The sequence below is a fragment of the Thalassophryne amazonica genome, chromosome 18 (genome assembly GCF_902500255.1).
Source record: "Thalassophryne amazonica chromosome 18, fThaAma1.1, whole genome shotgun sequence".
Lineage (NCBI taxonomy): Eukaryota > Metazoa > Chordata > Actinopteri > Batrachoidiformes > Batrachoididae > Thalassophryne > Thalassophryne amazonica.
The window spans coordinates 69741652-69766004 of NC_047120.1; the positions used below are offsets into that span (position 1 = coordinate 69741652).

The window sequence follows — 24353 nt, forward strand, 5'->3', positions numbered from 1 at the left end:
GTAGATTGGAATAGAGCAGAGTGGAATGAAGTAGATATAGTGGAGTATAGTGGAGATTGGAGTAGAGTAGAGTGAAGCGGAGTAGAGAGGTGTAGATTGGAATAGAGTAGAGTGGAGTGGAGTAGATAGAGTAAAGCAGACCAGAGTAGAGTGGAATGGAGTAGAGTAGAAGGGAGTAGAGCTGAGTAGATCGGAGTGGAGTTGATTGGAATAGAGTAGAGTGGAGTGGAGTAGAGCGGAGTAGATCGGAATATAGTACAGTGGATTGGTGCAGAGTAGGACGGAGTGAAGCAGAGTAGAGTGGAGTGGAGTAGAGCGGAGTAGATCGGAATATAGTACAGTGAATTGGTGCAGAGTAGGACGGAGTGAAGCAGAGTAGAGTGGAGCGGAGTAGAGTAGATTGGAGGAGAGTAGATTGGAATAGAGTACAGTGGAGTGGAGTGGACCAGGGGTGGGCAACGAGGGCCGAGACACTGCATGTTTTCCTTGCAACCAATCACCTCAGCAGGTGGGTTGCTGATGAGCTTCTTCCTTGAACATAAACACCTGGTTGTCAATGAAATCACCTGCTGAAACACCTGAACATTAATGAAATCACCTGCTGAGATGATTGGTAGCAAGGAAAACCTGCAGTGCTTCGGCCCTTCATGGCACATGATTGCCCACCCCGGGAGTAGACAGAATGGAATAGATCAGAGTAGAGTAGGGTGAAGCGGAGCAGAGTAGAGAAGAGTAGATTGGAATAGAGTGGAGTGGATAGAGTAAAGGAGAACAGAGTAGAGTGGAGAGGAGTAGAGCAGAGCGGAGTAGAGTAGAATGGAGCAGAGCGGAGTAGATCAGAATAGAGTAGAGCAGAGTGGAGAAGATTGCAATAGAGTAGAGCAGAGTGGAGTAGAGTAGAGTGGAGTATATCGGAATAGAGTACAGCAGAATGGAGTAGAGTGTAGAGTAAAGCAGAGTAGGCAGAGTAGATCGGAAAAGAGTACAGCGGAGTGGAGTAGAGTAAAGCAGAGTAGAGTGGAATGGAGTGGAGTGGAGCAGAGTAGAGTAGAGCGGAGTAGATTGGAATAGAGTACAGCGGAGTGGAGCAGATCAGAGTAGAGTGAAGCGGAGTAGAGACAAGTAGATTGGAATAGAGTACAGCGGAGTGGAGTGGATAGAGAAAGTAGAGTGGAGTAGAGTAGAGAGGAGTAGAGCAGAGCGGAGTAAAATGGAGCAGAGCAGAGTAGATCGGAATAGAGTGGAGAAGATCGCAACAGAGTAGAGCAGAGTGGAGTGGAGTGGAATGGAGTGGAGTAGATCGGAATAGAGTACAGCGGAGTGGACTAGAGTAAAGCAGAGTAGTGTAGAGTGGAGTAGAGTACAGCGGAGTAGTTTGGAGCTGAATAGATCAGAATAGAGTGGAGTGGAGTAGAGTAGAGCGGAGTAGATTGGAGCGGAGTTCATCGGAATAGAGTACAGCGGAGTGGAGTAGAATAGAGTAGAGTAGAGCGGAATAGATTGGAGCGCAATAGAGTAGATCAGAGCAGAGTAGAGCGGAGTAGAGTAGATCGGAGTGAAATATAACAGATTTATTGCCCACCGGTGTGGAAATGATCACTTCCTATAACTTTGTGATGTCCTTTTTGATTATTTTATAATGATATCAAAAACAAATTCATGTTTTGATAAAAAGATATATACTCTGCCATAGTAGTTGCTTTCATGTTTTATATGGCAGTTGGTAGTAAATCATGAGGTGAAACACCTGATTTAATAAACTTGTAAATGTCTGTACATGTAAATGAAAAATTTGATGTATTTAAGTTAAAGTCCAGTTATATCTCTCTGAAGATTATTTCCCTTCATGCACATCTTCAGAGGGTGTCCTACCACTGTGTGGACCTTCAGACAGGCATATGGGGGGGCAGACATCTCCACCCCAACTCTGAATTTTTCTTTGCAGGCAGTATAACCGATGCATGTTGTGAGACTAAACAAATGAAATATCTTCCAGATTCCACCAAAGATTCAGGATTGTTGAATTCTTTGCTTGAATGAGTTCAGTTCTACTCACTCATTTGCAGAACTGCGTTCCTGAAACGTAGTAAACACTTTGGGTCCCATTTCAGAGGTGAAACCAGGACATTGTTGTGCTGGTTTTGGGAGTTGGTGATCGAGATGTAGCTTTACACCTGTTGTGATTTAGACTTGATTTCAGCCACAACACAGTAAACATTTCCCAGTTCCCTTGAAATAAAGTCAGTTGGTGGGGAAATTTTTTTTTTCCTCAAACATTTTTAAAAGTTTGCATTGCGAATGCTTGAAGCCTTTTTATTCTCCTTATGATCACTTGACAAACTGAGAACAGCCCCTTAAGTCTCCGGGTACGAACGGCACGGAGGATCTAACTGCAGTGAACCGACACCGACAGTAAGTCAGCTTTCTTTAATGCGTCGAGCATGTCTCCTGATCACCGGTTCTGCAGTAGTTTGACACCAGCGGCTTCACCACATTCCTCTCAAATCTTGCTCCAGTCTGTCTGTTGGTGCAAGAAAAACAAAAAAGTGGATCAGCTTCTGCTGAGAATGAATGTATGATGGATGAGGAGAAATGGACCCGGAGCCCCAAAGCTAACACAAAACACCACTCCAAAAGAAATGACAGAAACTACGAAGACAACACGGTGCGTCAATTTAAATTTGGACCTGCGAGCTACAACTTTATGTTCCAGGCTTATTGATGGATTTACTGACCCCGGACATCTGGAACTCTTTTGGTTCTTCAGACTGAGTTCCTGAGGCTAAGGCAGGTAGTTAGATAACCACATCCTCCTCTGCTGACAGAAATATGCAATTTCTCACGCTCTGGAGGACAGTTACTGCTCAGGCATTTCTGGGTTTTCTTCTGTTAGAGACAGAATTTGCTATTGAGGGAAATTGAAGATGCATTTGAAGCTGAACATCAGGCACAAAGTCCATCTGACCACCACTTGGTGTAACGTGAGGTTTCTGGTCAACATGTTCAATCCATCAGTATAATAATGTCCTTTAATTTTAAAACTGCCCACACTCATCAGGTCCAACAAGTCACTGGAGGAGACCATCTGAGCGGGTATGAAGTTTGTGGTTCAGCCAGTCTCCACATCACTCTTTTTGTGCGGCGTCTACACCCACGCTCATGTGGCCAATGTGGAAATTTCTCAAAGCTTTCTCAGAATCATCTGACATCAAGGGTGTGGACTTCAGTCAAACTGCAAACAACTGGACATTTATGTAACAATTAAATACAAATTTCTCTTTTTCCAAGCACATTCTGTCAGAATATACGCAAATTATAAAGCCAATGATTCATTTTGCACCACTGCCAACCACAACATCCTTCTCTCCGACCGCATCCTTCAGCAACTCCTGGGATCGCAAGGCGTTCCCAGGCTCTCTCTGATCCACTTCTGGATCTGTCTGGGGTCTCCTCCCAGTTGGACATGTTCAGAAAACCTTTAAAGGGAGACATTCAGAGGACATGCCCAAGATACCTTAATTGCCTCCTTTCAACTTGAAGGAGTCAGGGTTCAATTCAAACGTCACAGCGCCTCATCCATTCATAACGATGAGCTCACACTCTCACTGATGACTGCAAAAATTAACTGCTGAGATTAGAAACCTAAATCAGAAAGAGAGGACAATACTTTGACTTCTGTTTCACTGCAGACAGCATGAACCCAAAAATATTTCATGTTTTTTGTGGTCAACTTCATCTAATTTGTTAATATTCAGCCGTTCTGGCATTTTTGCTCTGAAACATATAAAAAAAAAGTAGGGATGTGAAAGCATTTACCACTTTGTAATTAAGAGACATTTTGGCTTTGAGGACACCAAACGATGAAGCGTTTCAGGTGTTATTTTGTCCCGTCTTTGTGTGGAACAGTACAGACTCGTTTCCAAATTCTCCACACATTCTGTACTGGGGACAGTCCAGTACCCCTACCATCTTCTTCTGCAGCCATGCCTTTGTAATGCGTGCAGAATGTGGTTGTCCTTTTGAAAAATGCATGGACGTCCCTGGAAAAGATGTCATCTTGAAGACAACATATATTGCTGTATAATCTCAGTGTACTTTTCTGCATTAATGCTGCCATCACAGAATTACAAATGACTTTTGTGAAGAGCACTAACACAACCCCAGACCATGACAGACTCCTTGTGTCATATCATCAATACCTGGTTTGGATAATGACGCTAAGGATTGTGGTCCTTATACACAGCAGGTTGAGTGAGGTGGAACAGTGGAACAGTGGTTAGCACTCTCACAGCAAGATGGTCCTAGGTTCAAGCCCAACATCACTCTTAAAGATCTCATGATGCATTATGAAGGGCACAAATAAGGCCCATTCTGTGTGCCAGAGGCTGCACATTTCTTTGGCAACATATCACTACTTTTTTGTAAACTTGATTTCTTCTCTTCTTAACAAGAGATGTTCAGTGTGAGGGATGTCTGGCTGCATTGATTCCTTCATCCTGCTCCAGCAAACACACAAAGACTCCTGTTGTCTCTTCTAAAGTGACCAGTGTGTTGGAGCAGTGTAAGCAGTCAGTCTATCAGAAATCTGTCACGGCAGCCTAACTGGACTCTTTATCCTCAGACTGCCTCTGACTATTGTCCTTTCATGACAGCAACCCAACGGAGCCTGGTTATGTTCATCTCCTTTTGCCTGGACATCTTCCCTGTTGATGAACATGAGGTCACTTCCTGCGCAAAAGTTCTATTTTTAGGTGCACAGTCCCACAGGTCTGTTTAGATTCAGATGCTTCCTCACCTTGGTGATGTAGTACACACACTGCTGGAAGGCCAGCAGGATGACTTCCTCCAGGACAGAAACCGTCTCTTCACTGGCTGAGCGCACAGAGGACAGACGTAGTTCCAACAGGCCTGAAAACCAGCACATGCAGCATTTATCTAAAAAATAATGAAGCTTGAAATCAATGCACATTTTGATCAGATTTTTAAGCCTTTGACTTTTAAACACAAATCCCCTGCTTCAAGCTTTTTGCAGATGACACTGTGTTGTGCATTAAGAAATAAATACTAATGAACAGTCTCATTCTGGAGTGAGGAAACTAGCAGAACATAAAGACCAGCAGGGATGCTTTTGTTGAGACATGGGCAGTGAGGGGAGTGCAGAGTCATTATCCACAAGATGTCACCATTGTAGAATTTTGTATGATTTGAAACAACGAAACATTTTATGAAGCAAATCCTTTGACTCATGTCTCCAGCTTTTTGAAACTGTGAATCGTTTTCTGAAACAATTATTTAACTTCAAAGCCTGAGCTTTTCTAATAATGAATCATTGCAAGAACACAATCAAGGTCAAACCTATTTTCTCCTCTTCCTTGCAGTTTGCAGTTTCTTCTATTTCCTCTTCATCCTTTTGTCCCTGCTCTTTGTGGGTTCTCCACTCCAGAATAAGTGGCAGCTGGTTCTGGATGAAATGCAGCAGTTCCAGGCTGTTGGACATCCACACCACAAGAGGGCGCAAACCTGAAATCACCTCCTCTAGGCTAAGGGGCTCCAGTTGGACTGAGTATGAACCTTCAACACTGAGGCTGCAAGAGAGGTGTGAAGTGTTGTTTTGTCATATTAAAAATAACAATAACAATAATAATAATAATTTGTATTTTCTTACACTTCCGGTTGAGCTCCAGCCAAATCCTTTGTGCACACCTACATGACAACGTAAAAAGTTGTGCAATCAATGCATGCACAGAACTGCTCTTCGATAACTTAATTTACACAGGAACCACACTTACAAGAAGATAAAAAAATATGGAGTCAATTTTAAAAGGTGGATGCATTTCACCTGAAAAGTCAAGACGACAGACCTTCAAACGAGGACAGATTATAGCATTCTCACCCACACAGCAGTCTGAATTCCATCAGCGACCAGCAGCAGGAGCCTGCGGAGGTCTGAGGTCTGCAGACACATGGCTGAATTCTGAAGACAGATGCACAGTAGAAACGCGGCAGTCAACGCTGGTCTGTCCTCCGAGATGCATTTGCTCATAGCAACTATCTCCCTGATGATGCGCTGCTCATCCTTGGCCTCATATTGCGCAGTCAATGTGTGACCTTCTGGTGATTTTAGGAGAGGAGGGCCACTGTTCAAGGTGTGTTTGCTTATCGAGGTCTGGACGTCAGCGCAGCTGTTGCAGAGAGTCATTTCTGTAGCTGATGCTGTGTTGTGTAGAAGCGAAGGAACAGCAGATAAGAAGGAGTCGTCCTAAAAAAGAAATCCGAAAACAAGACAAAAAAACTTTAGACCAGCTTTTTAAAAATTTTAAATACATTCATTAAATTTGAAATGTGGGCCAAACAACCAGCAGCCTTTGACCACTAGGGGGAGCAACAAGGAACCACACATTAGACAGTTTTGTTCATCTTTATTGTCAAATCATTTTTTTAACAATTTTCTTAATTTCTGTTTTAATATCAGTGTTTGAAATGTGATAATTAATGTGAAGTTTGAAAATGTATTTGTAGGGTTGCAGCAGCTTCTTCCTGCTTCCTCATAGTTTTGTTTGTGCAAAATGCAACGCTTTTAATCACCAAAAGCCTGCAAGCTTTTTAAGCAAATGAGGACTCAGATATGAGCCTTACAACATAAAATGAATGTATCAGGATTATCCCATTTGTGGCAAAAAAAAACAAAAACAAAAAAAACAAAACAACAACAACAACAAAAAAATTACATGAATTTCTTTATATAAAAGTTTACATTCCGATTTATTGCAGGGGGCGGTGGCCAAGTGGCTACTGTGCTTGGTTTCAGCATGGAAGGTTCCTGGTTCAAACCCCACCCTCAGAATTCTCCATGCAGTATGGAGTTGCATCTTCTGTAAAATGTGTGGCAACCCTGAGTGGAAAAACAAGGGAGCATCCGAAGGCACTTTTTGATGTTCCTATTTATTCCTTTATTAATAAAATAATGAAATTTGAGCATTTTCAGGTTCCATACTAAAATATCAGAGTTTGGACAACAGAACGTGTCCTACGGTACCTTGAGCATCAAGTGTACAGGATCCTTGAATAGAAACAGGTAGCTCTGTCCCATCCCGATGACATCACCGGGGTTAAGCTGCACTCCTATCCTCACCCCCTCGCCGTTCCTTGTGACCACAGTATCTGGATAAGGCAGGAGCACCGTTGGGGTGCCAGCGCTTTGGCGAATGAAGGAGCAGTGCTTCTGAGCAATGTCAGGAGCAAAAAGGACAATGTCGGCCTTTGGCCCGTCTTCAGGCTCAGTTTGCTGACCAATTAAAACATCTCTACCCGCCAGTAAGTAGACCAGGAAGTCCTGTTTCAACATATAAATGCAAACTGTTAAAAATTAAATTGCAACATTCAATTACTGAGTACAAATTTGTGCAATTTATGCAACTGCAATGGTTCAGTGGTGTTGTGGATGCGGCACCAGCGCATGATCCCAGACTTGACTTTAAACCAACCAGATGAAAATCATGACTTCTGCAAATCTGACAGGAAAATCAAAATGAAGAGATGCTTTGACATATTTTTGGTTTGACTGATATTTGATTCCCAAACATTTCACAGGAAAATGAATTTTTTTTTCATCTTTTTTATTATTCAACTTCAAAGATGTAATGTGTTGATTATTACTTTCACTACGAGCTACATCTATAAAAGCGATTTGGATGAACTCCCTCTATGTGAGACTGATTATAATCCTGTATGACTCACACGTGATGGAGCAGCGGCACCATGAGCCAGGATTAGGTTTTGACGCTCCATTTGTGTTTTCCAGCAGATAATCAATTCACAAATAAATAATATTTTGTGTGATAAAGGATGACATTCCTGTGTACAGTAGTTACACAGTAATAATAGTGCCTTTTTTGTCATTGTACATACAAACAACAAAATTAGTCCTCTGCTTTTATCCATCCTAATTACAGTTAGACACAATCCCACCACTAGGGGCAGTGTGCAGCCACAGTCTGGTGCCCGGGGACAAACTCGAAGGGCAGAGAAAGGAGCAGACCCTAAATAAGCATGTTTTTGGTTGTGGGAGGAATCCAACACAGACACGAGGAGAACATGTAGACTCCACACAGAAAGGGCGGGAAGTGATCCCACAACCTTCTTGTTGTGAGTTATCAGTACTGACCACTAAGCCAAAGTGTCACAGATGCCAGCTGTGTGTGTGGCGTCACCACCCTTTTAAACGTGCTGGTAATCAGTCAGCAGGAAGCAGAGGCAGCGTCGTCTGTTTCCTGACACACACGTTTTCTATGTACAGGTTGTTGACCTTTGACACGGTAACTCTCCCCTCAGAGACCGTCCACGCCTGTGTTGGTTTTAATGCTCAGAACAAGAAGTTAAACCTGCAACTCTGATTTTTTTTTTTCAGAAAGTCTGTTACTACATTTTAGTGTGATATTAAAACTATAAATATGGGATTTTTTTTTTCATCACGGAATCTTTGAAGCATTATTCAAGAACTGACCCCGTATTAGTTACAACTACTATAAATACTTGCACAGTCACTCCATTTAACTGATTTATTTGATAGATTTTTAAAACTCAGTGCCGGTCCCAAGCCAGGATAAATAAGCCGAGGTGTGTCAGGAAGGGCTTCCAGCATCAAACAAGCCAAAATAAAGATGCAGAGGACAAATCAAATTTCCATAACGGAGTGTCGGCGGGTGAAGATCTGTGAGCAGCAATATGGTTTCATGCCAAGAAAGGGCACTACAGATGCAATGTTTGCTCTGAGAGTACTGAAGGAGAAGTGTAGAGAAGAACAGAAGGAGTTAGATTGTGTTTGTGGATTTAGAGAAAGCTTATGATAGGGTGCCAAGAGAAGAGTTGTGGTATTGTATGAGGAACTCTGGAGTGGTAGAGAAGTATGTGAAGGTAGTGCAGGACATGTACAAGAATAGTGTGACAGCAGTAAGATGCACAGTAGAAATGACAGACTCATTAAAGGTGGAGATGGGATTACACCAAGGATCAGAGCTGAGTCCTTTCTTGTTCACAGTGGTGATAGGTTGACAGAAGAGATCAGACAGGAGTCTCCATGGACTATGATGTTTGCAGATGACATTGTGATTTGCAGTGAGAGTCGAGAGCAGGTTGAGTCTAGCCTAGAAATGTGGAGATATGCTCTGGAGAGCAGGGGAATGAAAATCAGTAGGAGTAAGACTGAGTCCTTGTGTGTGAATGAGAGGGAGCCCAGTGGAATAGTGCAGTTACAAGGAGTAGAAGTGGTGAAAGTAGATGAGTTTAAATACTTGGGTCAACTGTCCAAAGTAATGGAGAGTGTGGTAGAGAGGTGAAGAAGAGAGTGCAGGCAGGGTGGAGTTGGTGGAGAAAGGTGGCAGGAGTCTTTTGTGACAGAAGAATATCAGCAAGACTGAAGGAGAAAGTCTACAAGACAGTAGAGAGACCAGCTATGTTGGATGGCTTAAAAATGGTGGCACTAACAAAAAGACAGGAGGCGGAGCTGAAGATGTTTTGATTCTCTTTGGGAGTGACGAGAATGGACAAGATTATGAATGAACATATCAGAGGGACAGCTCAGGTGAAGGAGATAAGAGGGGGGACAAAGAGGAAGTTTATGGATGTGTTGAAGGAGGACATGCAGGTGGTTGGTGAGACAGAGGAAGACACAGAGGACAGGATGTGATGGAAATGATTGATCTGCTGCGGCGCCCCCTAATGGAAGCAGCTGAAGGGAGAAGATGATTTGTTAGATTTTTAAAACTAATGAAACTACAAGCTAGCATGGAGAGCATGCACCACACTCTGAACTAATTAGCACGCTAGCATACCCACCAATCAATAATAAATTAATCACCAACAGGAATTGTCTTCAAATAAAGCATACACAGATTATGGTCATTTCTTTATACATCTGCATGGCAAAATGTTTATGGGCCAGAGAAAGTGAGAGCTAATGCTAAGCTAGCATGGAGAGCTATGCACCACACTCTGAACTAATTAGCACGCTAGCGTGGCTGCTAACCCATAATAAAGTAATAGTTACAAGAAGGGGGTGAATTTGTACCATCAGGTATTGTCTTAAAACATACACAGATTATGGTCATTTGTTTTCAGCAGAGTTTTTCCTTTGGTATGGCTACATGCTGTAAAGACCAACACCAGTGAATGTTTGTGACTTTTAATTAGTTCACAACTGTTGAAATCTGTTGGTTTTTAATTTATCACGGTGTATCAACTGTTTTTTAGACCTCTCATACCACACAAACACTGAATATTATGATAAGAAAGAAAAAGCAGCTGACGGTGTGTCGTTTGTTTGTGTCATCGGTACAGGACGTGGTGGTGAAGCGGGACAGTTTGCATGTGATACCTGTGCGGGGCTGCAGCCCTGCAGCAGCAGCAGGTAGGGACAGTCGTGAGGAGGGTGAATGGAGTACTGTGTGGTGTTATCGTCGCTGCTCTCCGTCTCCTCCTTCTCCGACTCCTCTCCGTCCTGCTCGCCGCTCCGTCTTGGCGGACAAAGAGTCTCTGTTCTGGCACGTCGTGAGCTGAAGGGAGCAGCCAAGCTGTGATCTGAAGTGGGATTCTGATTGATTTCTGGGCTTGCTTTTGGGTCGAGCTCATAGCTCCGCTCTGGATTCTGACTCAGACTGTCCCTTTGATGTTTGGCACATTTTTTATGCTCTTGTTTGCTCTCTGTGTCGGAGTCCAACAGGTCCAACTCACTTTTGCTCCTCCATAGTTTCTGGCTTTGGCCCGTCGTCCTCTGTATGAGCGTTGAGGACACTCTGGAGCGGCTCTTCTGTAGCTTTCGAGCCTGGGCATTGATACCTAATGGGGAGTTAGACATAAATAAAATGATTTAGGATTAGACAGGATTACATGCACTGTGTGACATTTCCAGTGTTCTTAACAATTCGTATTTACACAACACTGTTCCAGGCTCATAGATATGGGGTGATTCGGGGGGGAGGAGTAACAGGAAGACAGAGGACAGGAAGGAGAGGAAAAGTAGTAGCCAGTAAACCAGTAGCGAGTAGTGTTTCTGGTATTTATATTTGTGTATTTATATTAATATTTACATTTGCAAATTGTTTCTTTACTTTCACTTTTGATACTCTGTGTGCTTCTTACTCTGTGTGCTGCTATACAATGCTGCTGGAAACTCAGTTTCCCTGAGGGAGTCTTCCCAAGAGATTAATAAAATTCTGTCTAATCTAACAATATCTATTACAGCAAAAGCCTGACTTTTTCCACTCTGTTTTTGTAAAATGAATTGGTAAAAATTTGTTTTGGCAAAGGTTTAATTTCATAGGACTCAAAGATCAAAATCTGCATTTTTACTCTGATTTGCACAAAACAGCACAGATATGAAGGAAGGTTCCAGAATCCAGTTGTTAAGTGTCACGTAACGCATCATGTGATTTTCAACTTCCAGCTCCAAACAAAAAAGGTGCACTGTCATTAACACTGAGAACTGCACTGAGACGATCTGATCAGGCTGCACACGGACAACAGCATTAACATCACAACATAAAACGTTTTGTATATTGTGCCTAAAACTCTCCTGGATATATTAACTTGGTTTTTAGACATTGTTACTGCGTTGTTTTATGCAAAAATGTCAGACGCTCAAGTTGTTTCTTCGTTATTTTCAATGGGAGTTGCTGCGAGCTGCGATCGCTTCCTGTTCATGTCGTTTGGGGAGAAAGTGAAGTTTGCACCTTAACGTCCTGTTTATTGTAATAAATATTTTTTTAATTAACAAACAGACATGTATATTTTACCTGTGCATAATAAAATATGTAAAGTAAAAGAAAAAAAATTTTATCAACTGTTCTGACCATAGAGCCAGACAAATGCATTTAACGGAGGTGGAGGCGGAGAACAGAGGAACGGAGGTTTGTGCACAATGTAAACACAAACTAAACTTAAACTGTAAATCCTTAAAAGGATCATACCCACGTAACTTTAATTGTAAACTTGCAGGTCTTTGGACCCGGAAACAGATTTATCACGTGATGCGTTACGTGAGTGCTTAACAACCGGATTGTCCAGATGAGGCCGTATTTCCCACAGGTAAATCATTGGGGTCAAGTTCATTCACTGGAGTCAACTTTGAAGCGCATCAAACTATATACACATATATTGGTGAGTTAAGGTATTGCTCACGCAAAGTCATCTTCACCAAAGGTCAGTTAATGAGGTCAAGGTTATGGATGGCTGTCTGTTGGTCCACTCAGTCCAGATTCAAGATTTCTAGTAAGTTTGGCCTTAAAGGGTTAATTTTGGCAATGGTGGCGGATATTGATATCAATGAACAGGAATTTTATTCACAACATGATCTGGATCAGACTTGGTATATATATATATATATATATATATATATATATATATATATATACAGTATATAGTAGTGTTCAGAATAATAGTAGTGCTATGTGACTAAAAAGATTAATCCAGGTTTTGAGTATATTTCTTATTGTTACATGGGAAACAAGGTACCAGTAGATCCAGTAGATTCTCACAAATCCAACAAGACCAAGCATTCATGATATGCACACTCTTAAGGCTATGAAATTGGGCTATTAGTAAAAAAGTAGAAAAGGGGGTGTTCACAATAATAGTAGCATCTGCTGTTGATGCTACAAACTCAAATCTATTATGTTCAAACTGCTTTTTTATCAATCCTGTGAATCACTAAACTAGTATTTAGTTGTATAACCACAGTTTTTCATGATTTCTTCACATCTGTGAGGCATTAATTTTGTTGGTTTGGAACCAAGATTTTGCTGGTTTACTAGTGTGCTTGGGGTCATTGTCTTGTTAAAAGACCCATTTCAAGGGCATGTCCTCTTCAGCATAAGACAACATGACCTCTTCAAGTATTTTGACATATCCAAACTGATCCATGATACCTGGTATGTGATATATAGGCCCAACACCATAGTAGGAGGAACATGCCCATATCATGATGCTTGCACCACCATGCTTCACTGTCTTCACTGTGAACTGTGGCTTGAATTCAGAGTTTGGGGGTTGTCTCACAAACTGTGTGTGGCCCTTGGACCCAAAAACAACAATTTTACTCTCATCAGTCCACAAAATATTCCTCCATTTCTCTTTAGGCCAGTTGATGTGTTCTTTGACAAACTGTAACCTCTTCTGCACGTCTTTTATTTAACAGAGGGACTTTGCGGGGGATTCTTGCAAATAAATTAGCTTCACACAGGCGTCTTCTAACTGTCACAGCACTTACAGGTAACTCCAGACTGTCTGTGATCATCCTGGAGCTGATCAATGGGTGAGCCTTTGCCATTCTGGTTATTCTTCTATCCATTTTGATGGCTGTTTTCTGTTTTCTTCCATGTGTCTCTGTTTTTTTTTTTTTGTCCATTTTAAAGATTGGAGATCATTGTAGATGAACAGCCTATAATTTTTTGCACCTGCGTATAAGTTTTCCCCTCTCCAATCAACTTTTTAATCAAACTACGCTGTTCTTCTGAACAATGTCTTGAACGTCCCATTTTCCTCAGGCTTTCAAAGAGAAAAGCATGTTCAACAGGTGCTGGCTTCATCCTTAAATAGGGGACACCTGATTCACACCTGTTTGTTCCACAAAACTGATGAACTCACTGACTGAATGCCACACTACTATTATTGTGAACACCCCCTTTTCTACTTTTTTTTTTTACTAATAGCCCAATTTCATAGCCTTAAGAGTGTGAATATCATGAATGCTTGGTCTTGTTGGATTTGTGAGAATCTACTGAATCTACTGGTACCTTGTTTCCCATGTAACAATAAGAAATATACTCAAAACCTGGATTAATCTTTTTAGTCACATAGCACTACTATTATTCTGAACACTACTGTGTGTATATATATATATATATATATATATATATACAAATGGTCACACACACAAATATATAATAAAATGGTTCTGGCACGGTCAGCCACAATCATTTTAACTGAAGGTCAAGTCATATCTTTGCTGTTTACCAGGAAATCCTATCTGACACACTGTGACCACGTCCTTCATTCAGTTAATTTATTATCTGCTGTGGCAACATTAACAACACAAGAATGACCAAACATGCCACAGAAATATTGCAGGTAAACAACCAGCCAAGTGTTCACGATGATGGGGTAGTTGAAAACACAACATTGAGGTGACTAACATTAACATTAGTAACAACATTAGTAAATCAATGTTTGTATTAATACCAGATCAGTTGTAGAAGCAGAAAATCCTCACAGACGTAAAAGTACTGTTGCTTCATTCTGCTGGTTCTTAAGGCTGTTCACTGTGTGACCTTTACAATGTTCTACTCTTTGTCAGTTATCCCTCTAAAACCCTACAGGAAGAGGTGAACAAAAACATGACTCCACAGCTCGTAGTCTGCTCTCCTTTTTCTCATATCCTTCACAGCCTCCTATAAAATAGCCAAAATATTGATCTACTATTGATAATAACTGTTAGATAACAAGGCTTTGGTTTTGTGTTACGGCAAAGCACCCCAGACGAGAATCAGCTGTCCATTTATGAGTGACATTTTTGAGGCTTGTTGTTGTTGTTGTTGTTGTTGTCCATTCGGCTGCTTTTTCTTTAAATACCCGTAGATGAATGTGTAGTAGTGGGGTAGGTGTTGGGCTCCCAATATGTTGAACTGGGTTCAGTTGTATTCTTCCCGCTGCCTACTTGGACGGAAGACTTAAACTGAATTGTCCCAGTTCACCCACCTGGAAATAGGCACCAGCCTCTGGCTGGAGAAGTAACCTGCAACAGACTGGCGTCCCATCCAGGGGGACCTGCAGACTCATGTGGGATTAAACACTGGACTGTCGGGCCTCAGGGCCTGTGTAGGACTTCACTTCTTCACCCCCAAACCCCCTCCTCAGATATTACTTTGAAAATGGTTCCTACATGAATAAGATTAATTCATATTTTCCTGGTATTCCCATCCACCCCTGATGCTCCCAAACCTCAGACTGGTTCCCACATTGGTGGCCCCATTTCAGGAGACCCTGACCTCAGCAGAGGCAATTACTGTGTGTGAAAAGTGAGCCGCTGTGTAAATACGCTAAGCACTGGGCTAATGGAATGTATTAATAGGACCCCCCCCCCCCCCCCCCCCCCCCCCCCCCCCCGTGTAAGGTGAGGGGCGTCTGAGCTTGTGTGTGATTTGTGCTTCTTATATTTATGCCAGTCAACACGCAGAGACGCTCGCATACAGGAAATGGACCTCAGTGGAAAGACAGACGAGCTGATGGAAATAAAACAGTTCAGCCGCACAGAGAGTGTCCCTCCGTCTGTCCATCCCTCCATCTGTCCCTCCATCCGCACGCTGATACGAGCTCATCGTAAAGTTTCCACTAACCAAACACACAACAGGACAAACTCCACCAGCGCGAGCACAGCTGTGTCAACCACACACTCGGAGTGACGTAAGACGCCCTGCCCTGTTCACTCACAGTGACACGTGCAGCGTGGGCAGGACACGTGTCCGTGGAAAGAGAGGGCGTGTCGCTGCAGAAACATCGCCTTAATGGACCTCTGCAACTTTAACTCAAATGAACATCAGCTTTAGTGAAAGATGGTTAAATAGAAGCAGTTTTGAAAAGTAGTGATATAATTTTAATGTGACTTTTGATCACAAAAACGCACAGCAGTATGACCTTGAGCTTCAATATCCATCCATCCATTTTGAAATTTACTGTGAAGTGAAATTTATTCACTTTTATATATTATCAACTTCAAAAGCGTAGCTTGATTATTTTTTTAAAGCTACTGCAGTGTTAACGTTCCCCATGATCTTTGACCTACAGTATAACAAACTTTACAGACAGCAGTGTGACCTTGAGCTTCAGTAGTGTGCCATTTTATCAAATTATGCTTAATAATCTATTAAAAGGTGCTTAAATAGGAGCAATTTCAATTGAAACATGATTTTTAAGAAATGATTTAAAAAGCAGGTCAAACACCAGTATTACCCTGAGCTTCAACATAATGTGTTATCCAAATATGTTTAAGCAAAAGTAATTTGAAAAGCTTGGGTTTTTTAAAAACCTTTTTAAAAGGGTTTTTATTTTATTTTTCTTTGAGCAAAGTTCAGCTACAGGAGTGTGACCTTGAGCTTCAATATCATCAAAATAGATTCACTTTTAAACATTATCATTTTAGCCAATTTATCAAATTATCTTTAATAATCTATCAAAAGATGCTTAAACAGGAATAATTTCAAATGTGTAGCAAGACATTTAAAAAAGTTATGATTATTATTCTTATCTTTATTTAAAGCAGGTCAAACAGCAGTTTTACCCTGAGCTTCACCATAATGCTGTGTTATCCAAATATGATTAAGCATAAACAATTTGAAAACCTTTTAAGGTTTTTTTTTTTTTTTTTTTTAACAAAGTCCACATACAGCAGTATGACCTTGAGTTTCAGTACAATACTGATTGATCCATGCTTAAATGGGAGTCATTTCAACAGTGTAACTTGATTTTTCTTTTTTTTCTTTTTAAAGTTTGTGCATCAGGGTCATTGTCTGTGACCTTTGACTACGGGGGGGGGGGGGGGGGGGGGGGGGGGGGTAAAACAGCAGTATGAGTTTGAGCTGCAACAGCATCCTAATGTATCCAGGCACACACTGAAGGGTACATCATCATCCATCCCACCAAACATTGGAGGAGGGACAACAAACAGACCTACTAAAATAAAGTTTAGTCGTGTGGTTTGGCTGGTTTCTCTTTGGAAACACAGACTGTCTGGAAATCTCAGTTTTACTGTGAGAACTCTTAAACAAGATTTAAAACTGACATTATTTTCATTATTCGGACAGACGCAGGATGCGGCGCAGTGTGTCATGAAATCGTCCTGATGGTGTGAAGTTGTACCTGCGGTGATGGTGTCCTTCTCTTTGGATGTCTTCTCCTCCACAGAGCTTCTCTTCTGGATCTCAAACCTCCGCGCAAAACCTGCTCGTGGTTTCCATAGAGACTGCAGGAGGAGGGGCTTCTCATTGTCGCCGATGACTCGTAAACCCTCCATCCGCCACTGATGCAGGTCAATGGAGCCAATGGTATCGCAGAGAACATAAGACCCCGCCTCCTCTTTGTCCAGACCGTACCTGAATGACAGTGGTTGGTTATAAACTGTTGGTGAATTATCGCATACTTTTAAAAACACAAATCTAAAAATGCAAATTTGCAGTTCAGTTCATCATTTTTATTTGAGCAACAGATTTACGTGGTTGTAAGCAGACATTTGGTAAGGTAGATATATACATGATGCCCACAAGGAGTAAGCTGCAGCAAAGCTGATAAACGCCTCCACCTCTCCGTACAGACATATTAGGCAGTAGATAAATGCAGAACATAATGTTGTACCTTGTACATTACAATCTATGACCTTTCAGTAAACACCATTTTAAGGTCATCAAATCATAATACTCACTCACTGGTCGTACATTTGTTGTGGTGTCTCGCCCATACCCAGGCCAATACACTCTCCGAGTGCATGTGCCTTCTTTTCATGAATGGATTAAGTGTGTATGATGTACAACCAAGGATACACAATCGCTCTTTACAGTCGGTACACTCCAACTCAGACTATTTGGCATGCATACACATATGCATTGCATTGTTTGTTGCACAAAGTGAATATTAGAAAGCATAGAAATTTGTCAGTTTTGACCCTTGAGGTGTTTTTAAAATTGTTTAAAGTCGTACAAATAGGAGACAAAGGGAAAATGAAAAAAAAAAGTTTACGTCGTTACCAAGGTCCTTAGCGAGTAGATAATAACACCATATCTACAATCATTTATGATTGTAGAGATTTAAAAAGAGACAAACATTTCTCTGGCAGCTCCTATTAAGTGCTAGTTTTTTTCATATTTCAGTAATAAGAATTTTTTATAAACCTTTTTTAAAGGTAGAGAAGCTTGAATCTTCGACTGGACTGGGTTGCTTGACGCGAGGACGTTTCGCTTCAAATCGCAGAAGCTTCCTCAGCTAAAATTCTTGCTCTGGTAGTCTGACTTCTGTCTTGACTCATGTAGAGAAGAAATAAACCCTTTTTTTAATTCTTCTCTACAAGAGTCAAGACAGAAGTCAGACCACCAGAGCAAGAATTTTAGCTGAGGAAGCTTCTGCGATTTGAAGCGAAACGTCCTCGCGTCAAGCAACCCAGTCCAGTCAAAGATTCAAGCTTCTCTACTATGGAAACCACCTGGACAACTGAGAGCCTACACAGAAACTTTTTTAAAGGTGGAAAGTGAGCATGTGACCTCTTTTAATTAAAATGATTGTATGAATTTTTTTTAACGCAAATTCGAACACCGCCACCAAGATGGCTGTATTTTTGCGAAAAATAATTGAGAATTTGATAACTGGTCACATTGAACTATATAGCACATGGTTTTATCATGTAGCGAAGTTTAGTCTTCGTACAACCCCAATTCCAACGAAGTTGGGATGTTGTGTAAAATGTAAATAAAAACAGAATACAATGATTTGCAAATCCTCTTCAACCTATATTCAATTAAATACACCACAAAACTGATAAACTTTATTGTTTTTGTGCAAATATTTGCTCATTTTGAAATGGATGCCTGCAACACGTTTAAAAAAAGTTGGGATGGGGCAACAAAAGACTGGGAAAGTTGATGAATGCTCAAAGAACACCTGTTTGGAACATTCCACAGGTGAACAGGTTAATTGGAAACAGGTGAGTGTTATGATTGGGTATAAAAAGGAGCATCCCCAAAAGGCTCAGCCATTCACAAGCAAAGATGGGGTGAGGATCACCTCTTTGTGAACAACTGCATGAAAAAAATAGTCCAACAGTTTAAGAACAATGTTTCTCAACGTTCAATTGCAAGTCATTTCAGGATTCCATCATCTACAGTCCATAATATAATCAGAAGATTCAGAGAATCTGGAGAACTTTCTACACGTAAGCGGCAAGGCCGAAAACCAACATTGAATGCCCGTGACCTTTGATCCCTCAGGCGGCACTGCATTAAAAACTGACATCATTGTGTAAAGGATCTTACTGCGTGGGCTCAGGAACACTTCAGAAAACCATTGTCAGTTAACACAGTTTGTCGCTACATCTACAAGTGCAAGTTAAAACTTTATCATGCAAAGTGAAAGCCAAACATCAACAACATCCAGAAACACAGCCGCCTTCTCTGGGCCCGAGCTCATGTGAAAAGGACAGACGCAAAGTGGAAAAGTGTGCTGTGGTCTGATGAGTCCACATTTCAAATTGTTTTTGGAAATCATGGACGTCGTGTCCTCCGGACAAAAGCGGAAAAAGACCACGCAGCTTGTTACCAGCGCAAAGTTCAAAAGCCAGCGTCTGTGATGGTATGGGGGTGTGTTAGTGCCCATGACATTGACAACTTACACATCTGTGATGGCACCATCAATGCTGAAAGGTTCATCCAGGTTTTGGAGCAACACATGCTGCCATCCAAGCAATGTCTTTTTCAGGGACGTCCCTGATTATTTCAGCAAGACAATGCCAAGTCACATTCTGCACGTATTACAACAGTGTGGCTTCGTAGTAAAAGAGTGCGGGTACTAGACTGACCTGTCTGCAGTCCAGACCTGTCGCCCATTGAAAATGTGTGGCACATTATGAAGAGCAAAATACGACAACGGAGACCCCGGACTGTTGAACAACTGATGTCGTACATCAAGCAAGAATGGGAAAGAATTCCACCTACAAAGCTTCAACAATTAGTGTCTTCAGTTCCCAAACACTTATTGAGTGTTGTTAGAAGGAAAGGTGATGTAACACAGTGGGAACATACCACTGTCCCAGCTTTTTGAAATGTGTTGCAGGCATCCATTTCAAAATGAGCAAATATTTGCACAAAAACAAAGTTTATCAGTTTGAACATTAAATATCTTGTCTTTGTGGTGTATTCAGGTTGAAGAGGATTTGAAAATCATTGTATTCACTTTTAATTTACAATTTACACAATGTCGCAACTTCACTGGAACTGGGGTTGTAAATGCCCCCCCCCGCCACCACACACAAACTAAAAACTATGCTAATATCGTACAGTGGACAGTACAAACAAATTCCCTTCACGTTGCTGATTGTTTGGTTGCTGCCACACTTCATGCAGGTGGCCTCCTCACTAGGGTTGCCAACTCTCTGAAAAATAAATAAGGGACACCTCACTGCCAGGGCTGACCGGCCGACTGACCATTGCCTTCACCCTTCCCAGCGTCTGTGTGAAACGATTTTTAACCATTTGACTGTTGACTTGACCCTGAATTTAGGTAGATGCATACATGCATTTGTTCTGATATGAACATGTGGAAAGCAAATTATTATTTAGCAATTTATTTTTAGTGCAAAATAAATTTTCACTCACAATTTCAATATGAGCATTCTGTCTTCTTTAAAAAATAAATCTCTGTAGTGCTATTGCTTAACTTAAAATTGTATAAATTAACAAAAAAAAAAAACCCAATAGAAAATTTGCATCATCCAAAACAATGTAACAGTGCACATTTACACATTTAGTGTAATAAAAAGTGCAAAAAATAAAGTCTGAAAAGTAAACAATACTGTTGTTGCGCACCTTTTCCACCCAGACATTTTCCTTTTCTCATTCTCCCCTGTATTTTTGCATTCTTTTTTGTTTTTTGTTTTTTTAGGAGGAGTAGTAACGTTACAGACATTGCTGTCCGTAGGCATATCTGCAGTGCCAGTGTCGGTGTCTGTATCGATATCAGCCATGCTGATTTGTTATTGTCGTCCAGCGACCGTCGTCGGCTCATGACATCGGTATCTTCTTGCGAGCAGATGTCCCTCGACCAATGAGATAAGAGTGATTCTGTATTGTCAACTAATGTCTGTCAGCTCATTGGTGAAAAGCAGGAGAGAGGCTGAGATCAAATTTACCGTAAGTTTCCATATAAAGCGCCAGTCAATTCCATTGACATTTTACAGACTTTTTGATTCTCACAGAAATACGGGACAAACTGCGTCCCGTTTCAGGTCAATACGGAACGCACACTTTTATTTCCAAATAAGGGACGATTCCGTTTTTCAAGGGACGGTTGGCAACCCTACTCCTCACTGATAACTCTCCATGCTACCTCCTTGCGGTTATCATACTAACTAGCTATCATCATTTAACTTTATAAAATACTGCTCCTAAACTGTTACTAAAACAGGATGATTATATATGTACACGTCTGTCTATCAATGAGTATTTATACCAAAGTACTGACCAGCTTAAGTAATTAGGGGTGACAACATGTTTCTTCACCCGTTACAGAGCAACTGTGAAAATACATTTTAAGTGAAGAGTAAAATCCTTTCCTCTTTCCTCTCCAAGTATTAATCTTTCTGTTTTGCTTTTGGCTGAAACATAAGAAATGACTAAGAGCAATTCATTACTTGCAGAACAAACCACAGCAGACTGTGGTTTGCTCCAGAACCTCTCAGAAGCACAATGCAGAGGAACGACTTGGCCTTGGGCTCTGCTGCAGTTATACAGAACAGTGGGGTCCAGTCATTTCATCATCTAAATCGTACAAACAACGTGTGCATGCTTTTATGTATGAATAATGCTGCACAGATGTGTCGTGCACATGGATGTGTTAGCACATGTGGTGCACAGACATGGAGACGTGCACAGACACACTCAGCTGTACCTTTCAAGGGCTTCTTTGACCAGTTCTTTAGCACTGGACTGCATGGTGGCCAGGACACTCTTATACTCAGCTCCTTCACAAATTTCATTCCCGAAGATCTTCAGGACTCCTGGAGCAGTGATCTGATTGGACAGCTCAGATGGGTCCTCTGCCATTAGAGCATCTGCAGAAGTGTCTGTGTGACAAAACATTACAGCATGTGCACAACAAATTTCTGTATCCTTTTGTAGAACTAACAGATAATGTAGGACATGCAGTGCTGGAAACTGCAGTGAAGAGGTTCTTTTATTATTGTCATTTAATCGTAATCATTTTGTGTCTCCTTTAATGCTCAGCACTCTATCACAACTTAACTGATACTTAGAAGCTTTTCAATATTTTTGCAGCAACTTTTCTTTCTGAACATTTTTTTTCCATCTAAACTTATACATTTTGCACCACCTGATACTAAAACCTAATGGCATAATCACTATATAACAAGTAGCAGTGACCTCTAGTGGCCACCTGGATCCTGCGATTAGCAACAAGGCTTCGCAACCTGATGCTACCATGGTTATTGTGCATTAATAAAATATGCCAACATGGCCCAAAATATGAGGTTTACTGGTCATCAACTGAAGCTATTAGAAGCCCAAAATTTAAGAAGTTCATTTGCAGTAATTTTTGTGGTGCTTCTTACTGAAATTTTGTGGATCCATTGATTGAACTTTCCCTGCTAATCGCAGACAATATGTACTTGAATGAAAGCTGATGTTGCTGTGTGCACAGCCGTCACCTAAAATCAATTACAGCTGCACCATGCAGGCAACTACACAGGCTCATGGCTGTTTTAAGTAGCAGTTTTAAATGTTATTAAAATAATTTTTAAAGAGAATTCAGTAATGACTTATTAATGCTAAAGAAGAGAAACCAAACTCAGAATTAAGTTTGCAAAGACAGCACAATGTCAGAATTGTTAAGAATAAAATAATAAAATAAACATTCAAAAGGGAAACCAAAATGTCAGTATTGCCCCCTAGTGGCTGGTTATAGTACAGATGATTAACCCTTTCTCCCATGGTAATAGCGTTTACACATAACCAAGACGCGTTACGAATGTCATTTTCTGTCATTCGTGACACATTCCTGACATTCTTAATGTGACCTAACGCATCTGAATATGTTTCTTAATAGTGTGTGTTGGTGCGTGATATTCTTGATATTCGTGGAGCATGTTTTTGCCTGTCAAAAAATCTTCCACGTATGTCACAGATCCGTCTTGATGAGTATTGATCCTTAACAGAACGTGACAACATTCATAGTGGTTCCTGTGATGGTTCTTGGAGCCCAAACTGTCACGCCTTATTATGAAGTGACATGGAAACTGTTACGTTTTGACACGACTTGTAACGCGGCGTCACATTTCACTCGGCGCCACGACGAATCAGTTTTCTGTCAGGGGCGCACAACTAAATTCGGCTCCAAATGTTCCACAGTTCCTGCTGAAGCTCCTCAGGACGCTCCTGCAGGTGTTCCACCTGCTGTTGTAACCGAGACTCACGTGCAGCCAGACATCTCTGCACCTCCTCCAGTCTGGCGGAGGAAGAAGCGTGCGCACAATTAAACCCTGCTGCACCGCATTCAGTTTGATTGCTGACACCAAGTCGGCTAAAAGTCTCATTTCAGTGCTCTTCAGCGCGCTCCTGCAGGTGTTCCACCTGCTGCATGTGCATGATGTTTGAGAAAATGCACGAGACGAGAGCTGCATGAAGCCACACATCTGGCTCTGTCCTCCTCCTCCTCTCTGCGCCACTCCATGGCACAGAGCCCAACTACGCATGCAGTCACAAAGTTCTGAAAAACTGGAGTGATCTGAATTGCTAGCAACGGTTGGCTGAATATGGGTGTGTGTGTGGAGACAGTTCACCTCGTTCACAACGTGACAGAACTTAACGATGCGCTGTTACGTGCAATAGCGCGCAACAACGCGGAACACTATTCTTGACCGTGCGTAATGGTTCCTGATAATTCTCCAGCAACACGTGCCATTAATTGTAACGTGTGGTAACAGGTTGCAGCAGTTCCTGAGGACACCTGACGCCTCTGCCCCAAATCATCACATTCGTGATCAGCGGCCAAGAATGTGTACTTGGTGGCATTCGTGACTTGTCGTCGTTATGTGTAAACGCAGCATAACACCTGTTGTCTCAGTGTTTTGGTTTCACTTTTGTACAGGTAAATGAGTGCGACACACTGTTTGCTGTTGTCGTGACATACTGCTGCCTTTCCTGGCAGGGATGGGCAGAGGTAACCTGAGGCCTGTAGTCAGAGACATGGAGCCCGAGCTGGAGGAGGTAGGGCCTCGGAGGAAGACACCTGAGACGCGGTTGGTATGGCGAGAGATGCGTCTGTTACTGGGATGCCTGAGAGCCACACCCACTGCTGGTTTACCGATTGATGATCTACAGGTGGACGATCCTGACCTGAAGAATGAAGGAAGAAGACATAGAGTGTCTGTCATCATATTCTAATGTTTTTCCACAAATTAAGTCCCAGTTTCCTTTCTTGCTCTTCACTGGGAGTCTATAATAAGTATCTCAGCTGCTTCGCGTTTGGTTTTACCTTTAAATAAAAGAGTGTGATATAAAATCCAACATTATTGACAATCAGGTAATGTAACT

General features: G+C 41.5%; 1 protein-coding gene across 1 annotated transcript in view; it reads right to left on the reverse strand.

Annotated features, from left to right (window-relative positions):
• Positions 1 to 24353, reverse strand: part of si:ch211-176g6.2 (ras-associating and dilute domain-containing protein) — a 50292-nt gene that overhangs the window by 19272 nt on the left and 6667 nt on the right. The window contains 9 exon segments of the mRNA XM_034194204.1: positions 4796 to 4908; positions 5356 to 5585; positions 5666 to 5703; positions 5894 to 6259; positions 7037 to 7333; positions 10373 to 10833; positions 16906 to 17138; positions 21694 to 21868; positions 23950 to 24155. Of these exon segments, the coding sequence (XP_034050095.1) occupies positions 4796 to 4908; positions 5356 to 5585; positions 5666 to 5703; positions 5894 to 6259; positions 7037 to 7333; positions 10373 to 10833; positions 16906 to 17138; positions 21694 to 21868; positions 23950 to 24155 (2119 nt within the window).